The 18,183-nt window shown below is 44.3% G+C and overlaps 1 protein-coding gene across 7 annotated transcripts in view; it reads left to right on the top strand.

The window, feature by feature from the left end:
• Positions 1 to 18,183, top strand: part of Arhgap17 (Rho GTPase activating protein 17) — a 98,943-nt gene that overhangs the window by 53,325 nt on the left and 27,435 nt on the right. For all 7 annotated transcript variants that reach the window (XR_012910611.1, XM_075972124.1, XM_075972125.1 and 4 more), the window contains exons 4-12: positions 89 to 162; positions 1,798 to 1,909; positions 2,137 to 2,213; positions 4,307 to 4,418; positions 8,296 to 8,364; positions 8,521 to 8,602; positions 13,764 to 13,891; positions 15,947 to 16,058; positions 16,712 to 16,793. Coding sequence is in view for 6 of the 7 variants with exons in the window: in XM_075972124.1 (XP_075828239.1) it covers positions 89 to 162; positions 1,798 to 1,909; positions 2,137 to 2,213; positions 4,307 to 4,418; positions 8,296 to 8,364; positions 8,521 to 8,602; positions 13,764 to 13,891; positions 15,947 to 16,058; positions 16,712 to 16,793 (848 nt within the window). In the remaining variant the exon portion in view is untranslated. The remainder of the gene's footprint in view (positions 1 to 88; positions 163 to 1,797; positions 1,910 to 2,136; positions 2,214 to 4,306; positions 4,419 to 8,295; positions 8,365 to 8,520; positions 8,603 to 13,763; positions 13,892 to 15,946; positions 16,059 to 16,711; positions 16,794 to 18,183) is intronic.

Below are 18,183 nucleotides of genomic sequence, written 5' to 3'. Positions count from 1 at the left end.
GGGCAGGGGTACCCAGAGTGACCTGAAGCAGACCAATGAGAATGGTTGTGAACGGCAGATAAAAACCCACCTTATCTTTGCCTTCCAGAAAAAGCTTCCTCTGACAGCGCTCGCCCAGAACTTGCAAGAGGCTTCAGCCCAGCTAGAAGAGTCTCTTCTGGGGTAAGAGTGGTGCTCTGGAGAGCCCTTGGCCCAGAGTCTGGGGGAAGTGCACAGCTGCTGTGTCTGGCAGCCACCATAGGAATTCAGAGCACAGCAGTGGGGTCTATTTCATCAGGGGAGCAGCACCCAGGGCAGGGGTGCTGGGAATGTCTTTCTCTATTAGGAGTTTGGATGGAATTGGGTAGAAAAGGAACCATGCACAGGGAGTCAGGATGTGTTCCCCATGTTTATGCATGAACTTGTAGACTTGCCGATGACAATGTAGGCTCTGAGTTAGTATTGACAAGTCCTTCTCGGTCCTTCTGAGTCACTGACTTTAAGTATGGCCATCAAAACACAGAAGGTGGTGGTTTCAAAAGAATGCATTTCCTAAATTATGTGGCTTATGTGGTAGTTGTTTTATCTTCAAAATGTTATATCTAGTCTATTTTCTTTTTAACATATATTTATTTTTAATTGATACATATATAATTGTATACTTATGGTCTATGGTGGTATGATATATAATGATTTTATCTGGGTAATTAGAATGCTTATCACCACACATGTGTGCTCACGTACTGTGTGTATGTTTAGAAAATTTTAAGTTTTTTCTTCAAGATTTTTTAAATTAAAACCAGTGCATATCTCCATCTTTGCTTCCTTGTGCTGATGTCATTTTCCTCACAGCAGTGATGCTGCGTACAAGCCCAGTCCGAATTCTCTCCAGGTATTAGTTCACTTAGCCTTCAAAACAACCTAGGAAGTAGACAGTACTAACGTTTCCATTTTACACGAGGGATGCTGGCAGGAGAAAGGGCAGGGAGACTGCCTGAGACCACACAGCTGCAGAGTACAAAGCCTGCATTCAAACTCTTCAGCTTGGCTGTGATACCACAGCCACCTCTCACCACACCACACCCTTTCTGTAGCCAAAAGAGCTCCGCTGGAGGGTCATGGTGCAGAAGACAGGCAGGAGGGAGGCATGAGCTAATGGGGTTACATATTTGCACATATATTTTTGGCTATATCAGCTGTGTATTTAAGGAAAACAAAAAGGAAGTATGATGTTTGAGTAGCACCGTGTTCTTGGCCCATTTAGTCAGCCACTTCATCTGCAGTTGAGAACCTTGTTTTCAACCTTGTGGTGCTGGGGAGAAACCCACATCTATACTTGGTAAGCTAGAGACCCAGTTTTGGTGTTAACTCTAGAGGAAGTGTTGCTAAAGCCAGATGCAATAACAGACACACGTAGTGAGTGACCTTTTGCACATGTTAAAATTTTTCAGGGTGTTTTGACAACACTCTTTTCACCTGACATGAGAACCTGATTCTTTGAGCTCTGGCTGCACTGTTCACACATTATCTCCCTATGCAATAAGTATATGCCAGAGACAGTCCTCCCCTCCTCCCTTCAGCCCTCTGTTCTCAGGTCAGAACTGAGGGCATCAGTGAGCCACCCTTCAGTCTCAGTTCATTTCATTTAAAGCATAAATCTGGACTTGTATTTTAGGTGATAGCCCATGCGCATACTTCGTAATGGCTGCATTGGGAAGTGCGCTGCTATGTTCCTGTCATAGAGTAGAATGCAGCCACGTGACCACTTGGTACCTGTTTCTGAGTGCATGGTTGTTGTTTGGTGTCTTGTCTCTAAAGGAAGATGCTGGAGACCTGTGGTGATGCTGAGAACCAGCTGGCTCTTGAGCTCTCCCAGCACGAAGTCTTTGTTGAGAAGGAGATAGTGGACCCTCTCTACGGCATAGCAGAGGTGGGTTCTTGTGCTGCCCGGCCTGATAGGGATCAGATAGTAAATGGTTATTGTGGGCCTAGAATTTAAATCAGCATCAGCTTTAATGTAGAACTTTTTGGGGAAGTAAGGGAAGTTTGTGTCTTTGAAAAAATAAAAAATAAAAATCCATTGTAAATAAGTTTTCTTCTTTGAAGAACTCATCTAAAATCCCCAGATGTAACTGTATGATCTATTCTTCCTTCTAGGTGGAGATTCCCAACATCCAAAAGCAAAGGAAACAGCTGGCCAGACTGGTGTTGGACTGGGATTCAGTCCGAGCAAGGTAAGGTGACGCTGTGAGATCAGTGATGAATGCAGCAGAATTCTGTCCTGTGGTCAGCATTCAAGCCTGGCAGAGTCAGACAGACACCTCTGTCAGTGGCCAGATCACAACCTGTGTGTACCTCCTTCCAAGTATGACAGTGGGGATATTGTTAGAACATTCTAAACTAAGGCTTTTAATAGGAAAAGGGTTGGCGGCTGACACTTCCAAGATCACAACTCTCAAGACATTGGAGTTGAGAGATAATAGATCTGTGATCCGGACATCTTATGAGGTCTTAAACCTCCATGATCAAGAAGGGAAGGACTCACGAACGGAACACTGTGAGTTCCTTGTGGCTCTATGCAGGGTTGAAGGCATCTCTGCCAGCAATGCCTCGGGAGTAAGTGGCTGGAAAGGCCAGGATGGGGTTGATACAAGCACCTTCTGTTTCTCTGAAGAGGATTGTTTCACAGACAGACTGAGACCAACACATGCTGACTGTATAATTTACTCCATGCCCTAGAAATAGCAGATGGCAGGACTAGTACTCTGACAGAGAGTTCTGCTGTGGCCTTGTCATGTATACATGTGTGTCTAGAGCCCTGCAAGACAGCGAGATCAGGAGTATGCCCCCCTACATATGTTTTTACTCAGGAGAAAGAATGTCTGTTGCTTAGTTAATTGAGTTAATTGTGTGCGCCCTTCACTGTGCTTGGCTAAGCAAAACATAGAAGTTTATCTGTCAGGACATGAACATCTCAAGCACATGTGCCCTAGGATATCCAACTCTGATTCTTAGTCCATAATCATACTCACTGAGTTAACTGAAGTGGGTATCAGAGAAACTGCAGTGGGTGAGTATTCCTTGTTTGCCTTTACTTGTTCCTGTGGCTCTGCTGAAGGAAAATGGAATCTAATGCAGTGAGAGTCTGTGGTACATGCTCTGCAGGCAGTTGTGCCTATCCCCTCCTTTTTGGGTTTTTGTTTTGTTTTTGGTTTTTTGTTTCTGTTTGTTTTATTTTGTTTTGTTTTGTTTTGAAGTTCTGGGACATAGTCTCACGTAACTCTGACTGTCCTGGAGCTCACTATGTATATCAGGCTGGCCTCGAACTCAACATAGATCTGCCTGCCTCTGCTTCTGGAAGTGCTGGGGTTAAAGTATGTGCCACCATGCCTGGCTGCTTGTCCCTTCTTTTATTCCCTGTCTTAGTTCTGCAAGATAGACAGTATTCATCAGCTTCACCTAATAGATGAGACAACCTAGGCAGAGATTAGATGCCAGGTTACACAGCTACATAAGCTGGAACTGCTCTGCAAACAAGATGTCACACTCCAAATTCTGTGCTTTTCTCAAGCCCAGCATTGACTGTTTTGCCTCTGTAGACATGGGAAGCGTTCTGTGCCTCATACTGGGGACGGGGAATAGGTACAATATGGCATTTGCAGGGCAGGGCAGCAGAATGGGAAACTTATAAAGTTGCTAGTGTAGGTTTTCATGCTGTGTGTGCATACTATTGATATTTAAATATTCAAGAAGACCAGACATTATCTATATTCAGAGGGTCAAAGCATATTTGAAAACCAGAAATAATGTTACAGACCCATTATTTGCATCTGCCCCTCTGCTATTCCTATGTGTATCTGAAATGCTTTCATAGCTACAGGCTTGACGTTCTAACTTTTGCTGCTAAGAACAATCACAGGTCTCACATGGTCACAAGGTGCATCATACGGAGTCCTCAAGAGCAGGGACTTGTTCTTAGTATATAGGGAACATTCCAGATCAAACCAGAAGAGGGTGCCTCATGGCAAGGACTCAGTGATTGGGCCCTGCAGAAAAGAAGGTCCACAGATTGTGTTCCAGCAGCGGTGCTGTGTGACATAGGATATTCTTGGTAATGCCACCCCCAGCACCACAGGAGTCCTGCCTGTGGAGAAGCCAGTGCCTGGTGTTGCCTGCTTCTGTTCTGGAGGCCACACCTAGGAAAGAAGGCCTTCTGGAGTCTGCTTCCAGTACAGGGGAGTCAGCTAGGGAAGTCTCTGTCTTCAGGGCCTGCCTCCTGGTTAAAATTGCACTGCTTCTTCTCAATCTGGCTCTTCCTGTTTTGCAGGTGGAACCAAGCACACAAGTCTTCAGGAACCAACTTTCAGGGGCTTCCATCCAAAATAGACACCCTAAAGGAAGAGATGGATGAAGCTGGGAACAAAGTTGAACAGTGCAAGGTATGGGAGTCCCTTATCTGGGGAGACCTTCAGCCGCCTGTTGTTTTCTGTAAATCATAGGCAAAACGTCATGTTATAAATTCTTCAGTGTTCACCTAGTTCATATCAGAATACTATGAATGATATTGAAGAGTAGTTTTTATTTTGTTATTATTTTTATTTACTCTCCTCTCATATACTACATCCTGACCACAGGTTAGTTTTTATTTTCTAATACTGTACATTATTTTACAATCAAAAGAATATATATTTTAAAATCCAAGTGGGGTCTGGAGAGATGCTCAGTGGTTAAAGAGTCCATAGTGCTCTTGCAGAGGACCTGAATTTAGTTCCTAGCGCACACAGTGGGTGGATCACAACTACCTGCCCCCACTTCTCCGGGGAATCCAGCATCCTCTTCTGGCCTCTGCAGGTACTCACACTCAAATGCTCATACCCATACACAGCACAGTCACGGAATAACCTAAGAATAACTAAAATAAATCTTAAAATGCAAGTGGGATGTTTAAGGAAAACTTGACTGGGCTTACTTAAAAATAATCAGTTGAGAGAGGGAAAGAAACTAAATATAATATAAAGTTACAATTAAAATGACAGATGGCAGTATAAAGACAGCAGTATTGTATAGGTTTTCTGATATAAACATGACATCTATTATATAGTGAATTGCTCTTATTTACTTTAATAAGGTAAGGATTTTGTTGTTTTGTTTTTTGTTTGTTTGTTTGTAGACAGGATCTCACTATGTAGCCCTGGTTGTTCTTGAACTCCACTATAGATCAGGCTGACTTCAATTCAAGAGATTCCCCCCTACCTCTTATTCCCAAATGCTGGGATTAAAGGCCTGGGCCACCATTTCAGGCAGGAAGAATTTTTTTTTTAATGTTTCTACAACAATTGGTTTGTAATTTAGGAGAATAATATTTTTTTTCTCTCAAAAATTTAATTCCAAAAATACTTTCAAAAACTCTATGCTGGCTATATTACTAAGTGATATTTTTCTCCCCAGGTCTAGTCATGAAAATAGATACTTATTCCGCTTCTTTTAGAGGTGCTAAGGAAGCAAGTCTTTGGTGACTCTTAGGATCTTCAATTTTTTTTTTCTTGCTGTTGCTCATCTTTTTCCAGAAATACTCATTTCCTCCTAGGTTGTGTTGGAACTCTTACATTTTGGTTTGTTTGGGCCATGTTACAATCACACCCTTAAAATAGCAATTATTGCTGGGCAGTTGGTGGTGCACACCTTTAATTCCAGCATTTGGGAGGCAGAGGCAGGTGGATCTCTGTGAAGTCAGCCTGGTCTACAGAGTGAGTTCCAGGACAGCCAAGGCTGTTACACAGAGAAACCCTGTCTTGAAAAACCAAAAAAGGAAAAATAGCAGTTATTGTTCTCCAAACTGTTAAATGCTGAATAAAACAGGTAAAAATGAAACTGTACCTCACAGAGTTGCACCACAATTTTTATGTTTATAAAGGATCATATTTAGCTTAGTAGGTAGAATGCTGGCTTGGTATGCACAGAGCTCTGGGTTCAGTCCCAGAACCATACAGACTGGGAGTAGTGACTGTAACACTTGAGAAGTAGAAGTTAGAGGATCAGAAGTTCAGGGTCATCTTTGGCTTCAAGCTTGAGACCAGCATAGGCTACTACACAAGACTCTAACTCAGGGAGAAAGAAACAAAAAAGAATACTAAAAAAATTCATATTCCAGCGAGACTGCTACGAGTATGATATGTTTAGAGGGGCACATGTCCAACCCAGTAGAGAAAGGCATTATCTCCGGGGTTCTGGGAACTGGAGGAGTGTCTCATAGGCATTGTTCTTTCCTAGACTCAGCCCGGCCCACAGACACTGCTCCATTCTCTCCGTGTGCTGATGATCTAATTCTTTAGAAATACTGTCCTTGAGCAAACTGGGCATGGTGGCACACGCCTTTGATTCCATCACACTGGAGGCAGAGGCAGGTGGATCTCTGAGTTTGAAGCCAGCCTGGTCTACATAGTGAGTTCCAGGACAGCTAACCTACATAGTGAGACCCTGTTTCAAAAAATAAAAGATAAGCTGTCGTTATGCATGATGTATATATAGTTCTTCCTTAATTCACCAGGCTCCATGCTTAGCAATTTTCTGATCCTTGAGCCTACAGGACTGCCGCGTTCCAGTGTGTTGGGCAGCAGAGGTTGTCCCCAGCTTTAGTTTGTGTTTAGCGTTTATTTAACTGTTTGTTATTTTTCTTTCCTTCCCTTTCTGGTTAGGAGCAAGGCGAGGTCTGAGGAAATCTACTTCTTGCTTTCTCATTTATTCTAAAGGGATATTTGTTGTTCTTAATGTGCATTTCTGAATAAGAGAATCCTCATGTAACTTTGTGCACCTTGTGGTAAAAACAGAAGATAATACATTAAAAAGCTCACTCAAGCTGGCGCGCACACGCCTTTAATCCAGCACTTGGGAGGCAAAGGTAGGGAGGCTCTCTGTGCATTCGAGACCAGCCTCAAACTGGTCCACAAGGGTTAGTTCCAGGACAGGTAGGGCTACTACACAGAGAACCCCTGTCTCGGAAAAACAAAGCAAATCAAAGCTCACTCAGGCTGTATGTATTGTTTTTCTAATATTTGGGTTTTCTGTATACATGTAGAATGTCTATAGATACATGTTTGAAACATTAGAAATGTATACTCAAACGCTAAATCTGTCTTTTAAATTTCTGTCCTGATGGTATAAGCCTGTAATATCAGCTACTTGAGAGGCTAAAACAAAAGGATTAGAAGTTCAGGGCCAGCCTGGGCTACAGGAAGTGCTCAGGGCCAACTAGGACATCAGTGACACTGTCTAAAAATAAAAGGCAGAAATTGGGCTCAGTGATAGAGAACTTACCTAGAATGTACAAGGCCTGAGATTCGGTGCAGTGCTGCAAGGTAATAAAAATAACAGCAATTTTTACATAACGATTATTTACATTAGTTCACGTATTAAAAAGTGTCGCTACGGAGTGAAGTCTTGCTTCCATTTCTCCTTCTCTTTGCCCACATCTACTGCTGCTAACAGAAAACTACTGCTTCTAGCACCCTGGGTTTTTCCATAAACATTTTTATATTTATATGACAATAGAAATATGACCTTTTCCCTCCTTTTTGTTATCCAGAGCCCAAATGGCAATAAATGCCAAATTATAGTCTACACTTTGATTTTTACCAGCAAATATCTAGGTTTATACAGTCTAGGACCCAAACACTTTTAGGGTGGGTCTTTCTACCCCAACCTGGTTAACTTAATCCTTCCAAGGCATTCCTTCAAGGGTGGGTAGGGGGCGGTGCTTGGACGCCTGTCTCTTAAAGGTTTCTGGATCCTGTCACGTTGAGAATTAACACTAACCCTTACATTCTGATTTCCTTCCATGCCAATCAAAAATTTTTTCTGTTCTTTTCTCTTTCTGTTTTGGTGTTTGTGTGGTGATAGGTGGGTGGGTTTGGAGGTGTCAGAGGACAGTCTTAGGTGTTGCTCCTTGCCTTCCATTCTCTCTGAGTCAGGCTCTGTTCAGCACTGTGTACCCAAGCTAGTTGACCCACAAACTTCCAGAGATTGTCCCGTGTGGGCCACCATCTTACTGTAGGAGTATCAGATTACAGTTGCATACATAGTACCCAACTGTACTCGAGTCCTCACCCTTGGGAGGCAGGTGCTTTATCAGCTGAGCCATCTCTAGGGAGGCAGGTGCCTTATCGGCTGAGCCCTCGCACCATCGGGCCTCAGTGCAGTAACTCGGTCAGTAGACATTTCACCTGTGGCTGCTCACGTCCCCTTTAATCTAAGAAATCCTAGAGGTTGTTGTCAGGTGCCAGTTTCTTTACTGATGTTAGTGACACATCTTCTACCCAGGATCAACTGGCAGCAGATATGTACAACTTCATGGCCAAAGAAGGAGAGTACGGCAGATTCTTTGTAACGGTAAGTACCTTCCCTCAACCAAATGTTAACACGTTATAAAGATTGAATGATTTAAGCGTTATGGAAAGAGTTGATTTTCAGTTTTGCTCAACCATTGTGTCTGTGTCCATCCAATGCTAACGTTACTTTTGTTTTTGAATGTGGGTCTGTTCTCAGTTATTAGAAGCCCAAGCAGATTACCATAGAAAAGCATTAGCAGTCTTAGAAAAGGCCCTTCCCGAAATGCGCACCCATCAAGGTAATGTAACCTGCGTGTCCGCTGATGCCTCCTCTCGCCCCTCCCCCGCCTCTGTTCTTCTTCACCCTGCCTCTGCATGCCTTTCCTTGAGATGAGCCTCTCTGCCTAGCATTTCCCAGCGTAATTTCATTCTTGCTGCATTCTCTAATTTCTTCCAAACCCTAATTAACACACTAACGGAGCATTGCACTTTCCAACACCTTCCACTGAAGATAAGCAGCCTCTGCTCCTTGAAGAGGTTTGCAAGTCTCTGCCATCTAATTATCCTTTTCCAGCGCTTGTCTTTTCCGTAGAGCGTCCATCCCTTTAGAAAATGGATTCCAGATTTTTCAAGGAAGAATTTGACAAGCCAGCCCTTGATGCCACATCAGTTACTGTAATCAAATCACAAGGCCATGGCTGCCTCTTTCTAACCTTCAGTAGAAAGATTCTTTCTTCCATTTCTTGCTCTCTTACCAGCTTTGATATTTTGTCTGCTCTACCGAAGCATGTAACTTTTTTGTCTAGCAGTGTGTTGAACTCTCTCCTAGTGTGTAGTTTTAAGTTGGGTATGTAAAGCCTCCCCCAATCTCAGTTCTTGCTGTTATTTCTCACTGATTTACTATGGAATAGTTATCAGCATATGTGGGCAGTTGTTGAGGCAGAAATTATTCTGTTATCTTTGGGTTTCTGTAATTGCCTCTTGGTGTCCATGAGGGAATTGGTTCTCTAGAACAAAAGTCCCAGCCTTCCAAGTCCCTTATGTAAAGCAGCATAGTGTTCGCAAACACCCTCCACACAGTTTTTAATTTCCAGATGACTTACAATGTGTATTATGATAATACATAAAAATAGCATTGTTTGAGAAATAATGACAAGAAAACGAAGGTTCCTACAAACTCGGTTCAGATCAGCCTTTTCTAGCATCTTTTTCTTTCTTTTCTCCTTTTTCCCTTGTAGTACTAGGGATGGTCATACACATATGTGAATGGTCATACACATATGAGGCGAGTGCCTTGTGCCCACAGCCTTTCCAGAGGCTTTTGGTCTACAGTTGTTGACTTTGTTAGTTCACAGTTACAGAGAGCTGACATTCGGACTGTACATCCCCTGTGGAGCCATTGAGCTGGTACTGCAAGGGTATCTGTCCAGGTGCTGAGTGTGACAAATGTGTGGTGTTCACAAATGTGTGTGCGGCTGGTCCCCTAGAGAATGCCATGTGTTCTCCTAAGTTTCAGGAAGTCCTGATGAGTTAGTTACTCTGTGTGGATGCTTTACACTGTGGACTCTGAGCTCCTCTAGCCTGACTGCGAGCATAGGGTCTGGAGCAATGCCGTGTGCAGTGCAGTGTGTCTCGTTACCTGGCCGTTCTTTTCAGGACAGGCTGCCCTTGCTTCCTAAGTCATACTTTCCCTGTTCAGTGTTCTTCCTCAGAGAAATCTACAGAAAGTCAGGGGAGCAGAGGGGAGCTCAGGACAGAAGAGGGAAGGCTGGACTGTGACAGGCATTGCTGTGAAGAAGCGTGCTCTGTCTTTCCCAGGTCACTCGCTCGCCTCTACCTGCCTTTGTACCTACCTTTCTTTTGGGCCCATCTTTTCTTCAGTGGCCTTCTCTCAGAAAGACTCAGCATATCTTTAGAAAGAAAAAAAAATTATGCAGTGGGAACTTTCTGTCCCCAAACCTGGAGAACTCCAATATCCACCTTGCTGTCCACCTTCCTACCCATAACCCTTTGCAGTTTGCTTTATGTGCCCACTCCACCATTAAAGGAAATTACAGTTCCCCAAGGAACAGCAACCTTTCCCCCAAATCTTGGTGTTTGACACAGCCCAGGTGAGCACTGAGGACATCTTCCTGGTTTCATTCTTCCTTCCCAGTTAGGATTCCGTATGTCTTTGATCCTGTACCACCCAGCAGTCAGGTTAGGATTCCGTATGTCTTTGATCCTGTACCACCCAGCAGTCAGCCTTTTCTGAGGTCCATTCCCATTCTTCTGTTCTTCCTCTCCTCCCTCATCCGGTTTTTCTTTCTAGACATTTTGCATCTTGACAGCTCCCTCCCGCCTCACTGCACTGTGAGCATCAGTTAGTTCCCTTGGATCTGTGCTCCTTTGCCTTTGACCATAGACAGCACCCAAGACCTCCTGCTCAGCTGTTTTTCCCTCCTTGTCTTCTCTTACTGGCCTTTTTCACAAAACTCTGCAACTGTGAAACCTGAGAGCCAGCATTCTATCCCCTTGCCTACCTATGACTGGGTTCTGGGTAGTTGGCACTGAGCTCCACCTTCCTTCTGTCCCACCAGCCCCCTGCACTTTCATTTCCTTGTCCCTTAGTGCTGTTCCCAGCCAACTCCCTTATGTGTGCTTGTCTGCTTCTTGATGCCCTGCCTCACTCTTTCCTTTGAGGAGCCTTCTCTAACCACTGCAGCGAGCACTGAGTTCTTTGTCTCTCAATTGCTGTCACATTGATGGTCTACACCAGAAGTCGCAAACAACCATAGCTCATTCAAATTTATTTTAAAAATTAGTTGCCACCATTGAAAGACCAGACACTTTTGAACAGTCCTGACCTCAGGCTTCTCGTCAATATTTCAAAGATCTCAGCACAGCATGCTTTCCACTGTGGAGACCTCCATCCAGCTCTCAGAGTGGCTGCAGCCAGAGCCTCTCCAGCCTGGCCCAACAACTGTGTTTGCGACCCTCGTCTATACCATTGATCGCCACGTCTTAGCATTATGTCCTGTCTGTTTAATGGCTGTTACATGTTTATGTGTCTGTCTTATGTGTCCTTCATAGCTCAGTTGCTCTTACTGTGAAAGTGTGTGTTGGGGGGAGGGGTCCTTATGAATTTTGTGTGCCTGCTGCAATACTTGGCACAAAGTAGGCCTGTTGTTTGAACTGGAACTTGCCTTTGGAATTGTGTCTAGGTCAGAAGGTTCTCGTTTGTTCCCCCTGCTGCTGACACTCCTCAGTAGGTGGTGAGCCATCCTCTGCTAGTGTTTACTACAGCATCCCAAGAGAGGACGGAGTGTAGCCATCTCTCAGTGATATGGAGGTCGCAGTTCTTGTCTTCTCAAAGAAGAGTGGAGAGACAGGAAAAGCTTAAGCAGCAGTTCATTTGGCAGGACAGGCACTCCAAAGAGAGATTGCAGTGGGCTGCCCCAAAGGCAAGAGGCAGCACAGTGGCTCCTGTGCCATTGGTTTTAAAGTTTGTATAAATATTTATGAGGTAGGTGGTGGTGGGTTGGATCTCCCTTTTATGGTTCTTTTCTGATGCTCTGGACAAGTTCACTGAGGGGTCGAGATGCAGAGCCTTGGTTGGTGCACGTGTGTGGGGAAGTGGTGTTCTGTGTAGCAGTCCTGACCCATGAGCAGCTTCAAGGACGTTCACCACAGGGCATGCTGACTGACAGGAGACACAGCCACAAAAATGCTGCTGCAGTTCTCTTGGTTGCCTCCTACCTAACTCCCTTTTGAGATTGTTCAAGGTTCGTGACTGAAATTATGACTCTCAGTAAAGACATTTTGCTCTTTTAAAAGTTGGAATTTTAGCACTTGGGAGGCAGAGGCAGGTGAATCTCTGTGAGTTCGAGACCAGCCTGGTCTACAAGAGCTAGTTCCAGGACAGGCTCCAAAGCCACAGAGAAACCCTGTCTCGAAAACCAAAAAAAAAAAAAAAAAGTTGGGATTTTTAGTTTGAGGGCTGAGACCATAGTTTTATAATAGAATACAGAGACAGGAAGCAGGAGTTGGGCAAGGCATTGGGCTCCTTCCTCCCAGCTTGTCTGTCTTCTGTTTGACGTTAGTGTCTAGGGTTGGATATGTTGTAGAGGTGATTATAGGTATCATATGCAAAACTTCCAAGTACCTCTCATGTATCCACTAAGAAAACAGTCTTATGACCATTTTGAGCAAGGTTGACCATCAATGCTTTAAGTAAAAGGGACAGAGTATTCTGATAAGATCTAGACTTCTAGACAACTGTCATAGATCTGTCTTGTAGGACAGGAGAAAATTCCCCGGGACAGGGCTAGGACTTGGCCAAAGGTGAGAAGCTGAGAGTGGCATATACTTGGTCTGTGTTTTTATTCTCTGTCTTCTGTCTCCACCCCTTTCTCTCATCTTTCCTCACTTCCTCTTACTGTCATTTTAAACTTCCAATCATTTCTTAGGCCTGTGCATCTGTGGTGTTTTGTTTTCTCCCTTCCTCTCTGTATAGGGGGAAGGAGCCCCATCTCACGCTTGGAGGGGAGGGAAGTGTCCCTGGACAGCCCTGTCCAGACCCAGCCCTCCAGTTGGGTGGTGATGGGAGGGCCATCCATCAGAGGCTGGGGAGAATGTGCTCTTCCTTAGCTGCACAGGCTCATGTGCTGGTTCCTTCTTTGGTTTCTGTGTGTTCTCCAGGCAGCACTAGACCTCTGCAGTGCCCACAGGCGGGCCAGGCCAAACGAGCACCTCATATTCTGATTTAGCATGTCCATGTTCCAAATTCTTGTATGACTGCTTCATTGTGCATGTTTCTGCTGAGTTGCCTCAGATCTGTAGTGTATGAATTGGGGCCTGTGACCCAAAAGTCATAAAACAATGATGCCACCATCAGCACAGCCTTTAGCCCAAGCTGCTTGGGAACCACATACATAAAAGTTTTTCTCCCAGAGGTTTCTAAAGTAGACGCAGGTTAGCGGACAGTATTGCATACCACAGTGTGTTTTCTACTTTGCCTTCCCCTTGACCTTTTTTGGTCTTGATGACAAACAAAAACTCCTATTTGGAATGCCAAGGATTGCCCTTTCACGTGATGGAGTCTCTACCCATGAGGCCAGCCCTGCGTTGCATGGCTAGAGTCAATTTCAGTAAAGACGGTGTGCTCAGATGTAGCCTGTATTTTAATGCAAGGCTCTAGCTCCACAAGTGTTCACTGTGTGTGGTACAGGTTCAAGGCCACCATCAGTATCTCCCCTGGGCAAGTCGTGCCATAGGGTGTGCTAGGAGCCTCTGTCCCCCAGTGATTGTCCCGGCCTGATACATGGGCTGTGCTCACTTACGTTTACAAATGTCTGAGTGTTTCTCCTTTCCCCAAGCCCCAGCCACCAGTCTACAAAGGAGCCATTTGGTTCTATGGAAAGAAAATTCTCAGGGATTCATGAGGTGGTCAGAGGTCTTACCAGCTCTTTTCTGCTCTAGATAAGTGGGCAGAGAAGCCAGCCTTCGGTACACCCCTGGAGGAACACCTGAAGAGGAGTGGTCGTGAGATTGCTCTCCCTATTGAGGCCTGTGTCATGTTGTTGCTGGAGACTGGCATGAAGGAGGAGGTGAGAGGCACCCCAGGTTCCACCTGCCAAATCATTTAACCCTTCCTCTATCCACATCACTACCACCTGCCCCCCCCCATGCACTTTTATGCTACAGCCAATGTGGAGGTACAGACCATTCATTGGCTTGCAAACCTCTGTCCCCATGCTCCCTGTTTTCCAATGATTCATGGACCTTGATTTAATAGATAAAGGTGCGGCCTCACAGAGCAGTGCTCTCGTTCTGCTTGCAGTGCGCTCTGACCTTTCACCGTCCTGTCTCCTTTCAATCTCTGTTTATGGTTTGGGACAATGCTTTGGTAGCTGAGAACATCCATGACCTTTTGTTGTGTGGTGTACAGTGGTTTTAAAGGGTACATTTATGTATTGCATTTTATATGATCCATACCAAAAATACCTGCATGAACCAAGCAGGACAGCTCTTATTTCTCCCCATACATAGAAGTAAACATGCAAAGAGTTCATGCCAGGGCAGAGCTAGATTCAAAATGTAAGATTCTTTGTCCTTTAAAGAATCTTTTGTAGCTGGGTGATGCTGGTGTATGCATTTAATCCCAGCATTTAGGAGGCAGAGGCAGCTGGATCTCTGACTTTGAGGCCAGCTTGGTCTGCAGAGAGAGAGAGAGAGAGAGAGAGAGAGAGAGAGAGAGAGAGAGAGAGAGAGAGAGAGAGAGAGAGAGTCCTAGAACAGCCAGGGCTACACAGAGAAACCCTGTCTGAAAAAAAAAAAAGAATTGTCTGTTGAAGTCTCGCGTGCAGAAGAACAGAGGCGCTGCAGGTGAACAGCAACGTGAGTTTTCACAAATAAAACTTTGGTATTTAATCCAACCCAAATTAAGAACATCCCAGAAGCTCTCATGTTGGCTTCTGGTATCTAACTTCAACTTTCAAAAGCCCCAATCTGTGCTTCTCAACTGGGCCTGCTTTTGTTCTCCAGTGACTTCTGATTGTCATTGACACCTCCCACCACTTCCTTCTTGTTCCCAGTGAAGAATCTCTGGGTGTATGAAGTGTTGAGAAACCTGACACTTACTGCTTAAGCCCGTTTCCTAAATCCTGATCCACTGTCCTTCATATACCCGCCACTCTTGGTTTGATCTCTATGTGTCTGCCTGCCTGCCTTCTTTCCTTCCTTCCTTCCTTCCTTCCTTCCTTCCTTCCTTCCTTCCTTCCTTCCTTCCTTTCTTTCTTTCTTTCTTTCTTTCTTAGTCACATTGAGGTCAGTGAAAGTGGCATGCAGTCTGGTCTGTTTTTACTGAGATGTCATTTTTAAAAAGAATAAACTAAATTTGTAAGGTGTAGTAGTCAGTAATCAATGCCCTGACATATAAAAGCTTTTCCAGAGATCGAGAACTAGCATTAAGAAGGTCTTTGTTCTGGTGAAGATCTTTTCCTATTCTGTAGGCTGCTTGTTTTGTCTTGTTGACTGTGTCCTTTGCTTTACAGAAGCTTTTCAGTTTCAGAAGGTCCCATTTATTAGTTGTTTTTCTCAGTGTCTGTGCTACTGGGGTTATATATAGGAAGTGGTCTCCTATGCAAGTGCAACGTCTTGAAATTTGCAGGCAAATGGATGGACCTAGAAAACATCATATTGAGTGTAACCCAGACCCAGAAAGACAAATATCATATGTATTCACTCGTAAGTGTTTTTTAAACATAAAGCAAAGAAAACCAGCCTACAAATCACAGTCCCAGAAAATCTAGACAGCAATGAGGATCCTAAAAGAGATATATGTGGATCTAATCTACATGGGAAGTAGAAAAAGACAAGATCTCCTGAGTAAGTTGGGAGCATGGGGAAGATGAGAGAGGGTTAAAGGGGAGGGGAGAGAAAGGGAGAGGAACACAGAAAATGTATAGTTCAATAAAATCATTTTAAACATAAAAAGAAGGTCTTTGTTCTGCCTGTCACCATACACTGGGCACACACCACACTCTTCATTCCTTGGAATGGTGTTGTAAGATGGGCACTGTGGCTGCTCTCACAAGCAAGCTGAAGATCCCAGGGTGAGATTCTGCTCTGACTTGCTGCTGGTGGCTTTTTATTGTCTTTAGGGCCTTTTTCGGATTGGGGCTGGAGCCTCTAAGCTAAAGAAGTTGAAAGCTGCTCTGGACTGCTCCACATCTCACCTGGATGAATTCTATTCAGACCCCCATGCTGTAGCAGGTAAGCTCCAAGGATTGTTTGCAAACCTACCTGTCTTTAGTGGAAGCAAGTTCTAGCTCAGATTGCCAGCAGAAAGAACAGCTGTCATTTGAGGAGTGGTTGATCAAGTCACTGATGGAATCTCCTAACCTGCACTGTGTGTGCACATGTATACATCTTTTCTCTTCTTTCTGGGTTCTCTTCTCCCCCTCACTCTCTGTTAAGCGAAGGTGACAAACACGGCACCCTTATTTGAAATGCCAAGGATTGTCCTTTCACGTGATGGAGTCTCTTTCTTGTCTTCTACCCATGAGGCCAGCCCTGCTTTGTGTGGCTAGAGTAAATTTCTTTTCAGTAAAGACAGTGTGCTCAAATGTAGTTTTTATTTATTTTGAAAATATATTTCTTCCTGTCACACTCATGACCTACGTTTGCCTGGAGAAATTTTGTATGTTAATAGAATTACCTTAAAGTGAATTTTATTTTCCATTGCTCTCTTGGTGTATTTTTGCAAAGAACTGAATTTCTTTTGCAAGGCTTTATTGTATAAGCACTGCTGCCAGATCATGATTTGTTCTGTGCATCTTGGAAGACTGTATGTGAGATATTTTTCATTTGCAGAACAATGCAGCTTTGGCCCCCACTGCATGCTCAGAATGTGTTCATGGTTTTAGGTGCTTTGAAGTCCTATTTGCGGGAATTACCTGAGCCCTTGATGACTTTCAATCTGTATGAAGAATGGACACAAGTTGCAAGGTAAGTTTTAAATGCTCAGTTTTAAAAGTTCAAAGCAATGATGAAATACTGTGTCCCATTTATAAGTCCTTGACTCTCAGGATTCACGGGACACTGAAATACATGCATAAGGATGTGTCCCTGTTCCACCTGCATCCAGAGTGAGCATACTCAGTATTGCTACTATAAAGAGCTCACGGATTGTGCTGTTGTTTGAACTAGTATTGCTTCACCGCATTAATGAAGGAGCTGATCTCAAACCCCTCTGTGACTGGGTCATACGTTATAGGGTACCTGTGCTACCGGCTGCTTGCAGGTTCAGCTCTTCAGCAATAGAATAAGACCCTTACTTGCAGAAATAGTGTTTTTCTCAGTGTCCACTGTGTGCTAAGCTTTGCCGTACTCCCTCCTGCCATTCTTAATAAGCATCGAGCATCCAGAATAGGCACATATTCTTGTTATCTTCATTGTACAGATACAGGAACTGGGAATTGTCAGAACTGGCATCCAGATGGAGGCTTCTCTGCCCCAAAGTTTTTACCCATACTTTGATCTTGTCTTCCACCCTCAGCTTAGCCTGCCTAGTAACAGGACAGTGTATTTCAGATGCCGTCAGCTTCTCCTTGGCCAGCTGGGTGATATTGTTACTTCTCACTTCCTCTCTGGATTGTCTGATTCTTCAGTCCTGAGGAAGGACCAACTAGTTTCACCTCCACCTCCGCCCTTCCCCCTTCAGCTCACTCTGTCACTTTCCTTCCCAGCTGACCATGATTAGATAGAGCCATCATGGCTTCTATGTGACTTCTCAGGGATCTGCGATCACTGTGGACTAAGAGACTTTCTCCCTGGTAGGTGGTGAGGTTTTAAGTTCAAGGACAAGTTCTCAGTCTGTCTTTTGACTGAGTTAAATGAGTCAGCAGTCAGCATCAATAGGGTTCCTTGTATCGGGTAGTCTCCTCACCTCAACTCTCCTCTAGGTTCCTAGACTCTAAAATTCTTCCTTAAGGAGGAGGTGTCTCTCTGCTGGCAGGTAGACGCTATAGTAGAAAAATGTTGGAAAAAGCCATCCTGTTGGCTTGGTAACTGTCCTCTAAAGAATAATCAGATGACTTCCTGCACTGTAACTCATCAGCATTGTGGCTACCTGCTGCACTCTCTAGAGGACAGAGTTGTGACTTTGTAGGTTCTCTTCTTCCCATCTTGTGTTTATGGAAGTTTGTGCATCAAAGCTGTGTAGAACCAGAGCTCTTAAAACTGTTCCACACAGGGATTAGCCCCAGCCTGGACTGTGTAGAACCAGAGCTCTTAAAACTGTTCCACACAGGGATTAGCCCCAGCCTGGCCTGTGTAGAGTCAGAGCTCTTAAAACTGTTCCACACAGGGATTAGCCCCAGCCTGGACTTTGGAGCAG

Source organism: Microtus pennsylvanicus, chromosome 5 (genome assembly GCF_037038515.1).
Source record: "Microtus pennsylvanicus isolate mMicPen1 chromosome 5, mMicPen1.hap1, whole genome shotgun sequence".
Lineage (NCBI taxonomy): Eukaryota > Metazoa > Chordata > Mammalia > Rodentia > Cricetidae > Microtus > Microtus pennsylvanicus.
This window is presented reverse-complemented; position numbering and strand designations above follow the sequence as displayed.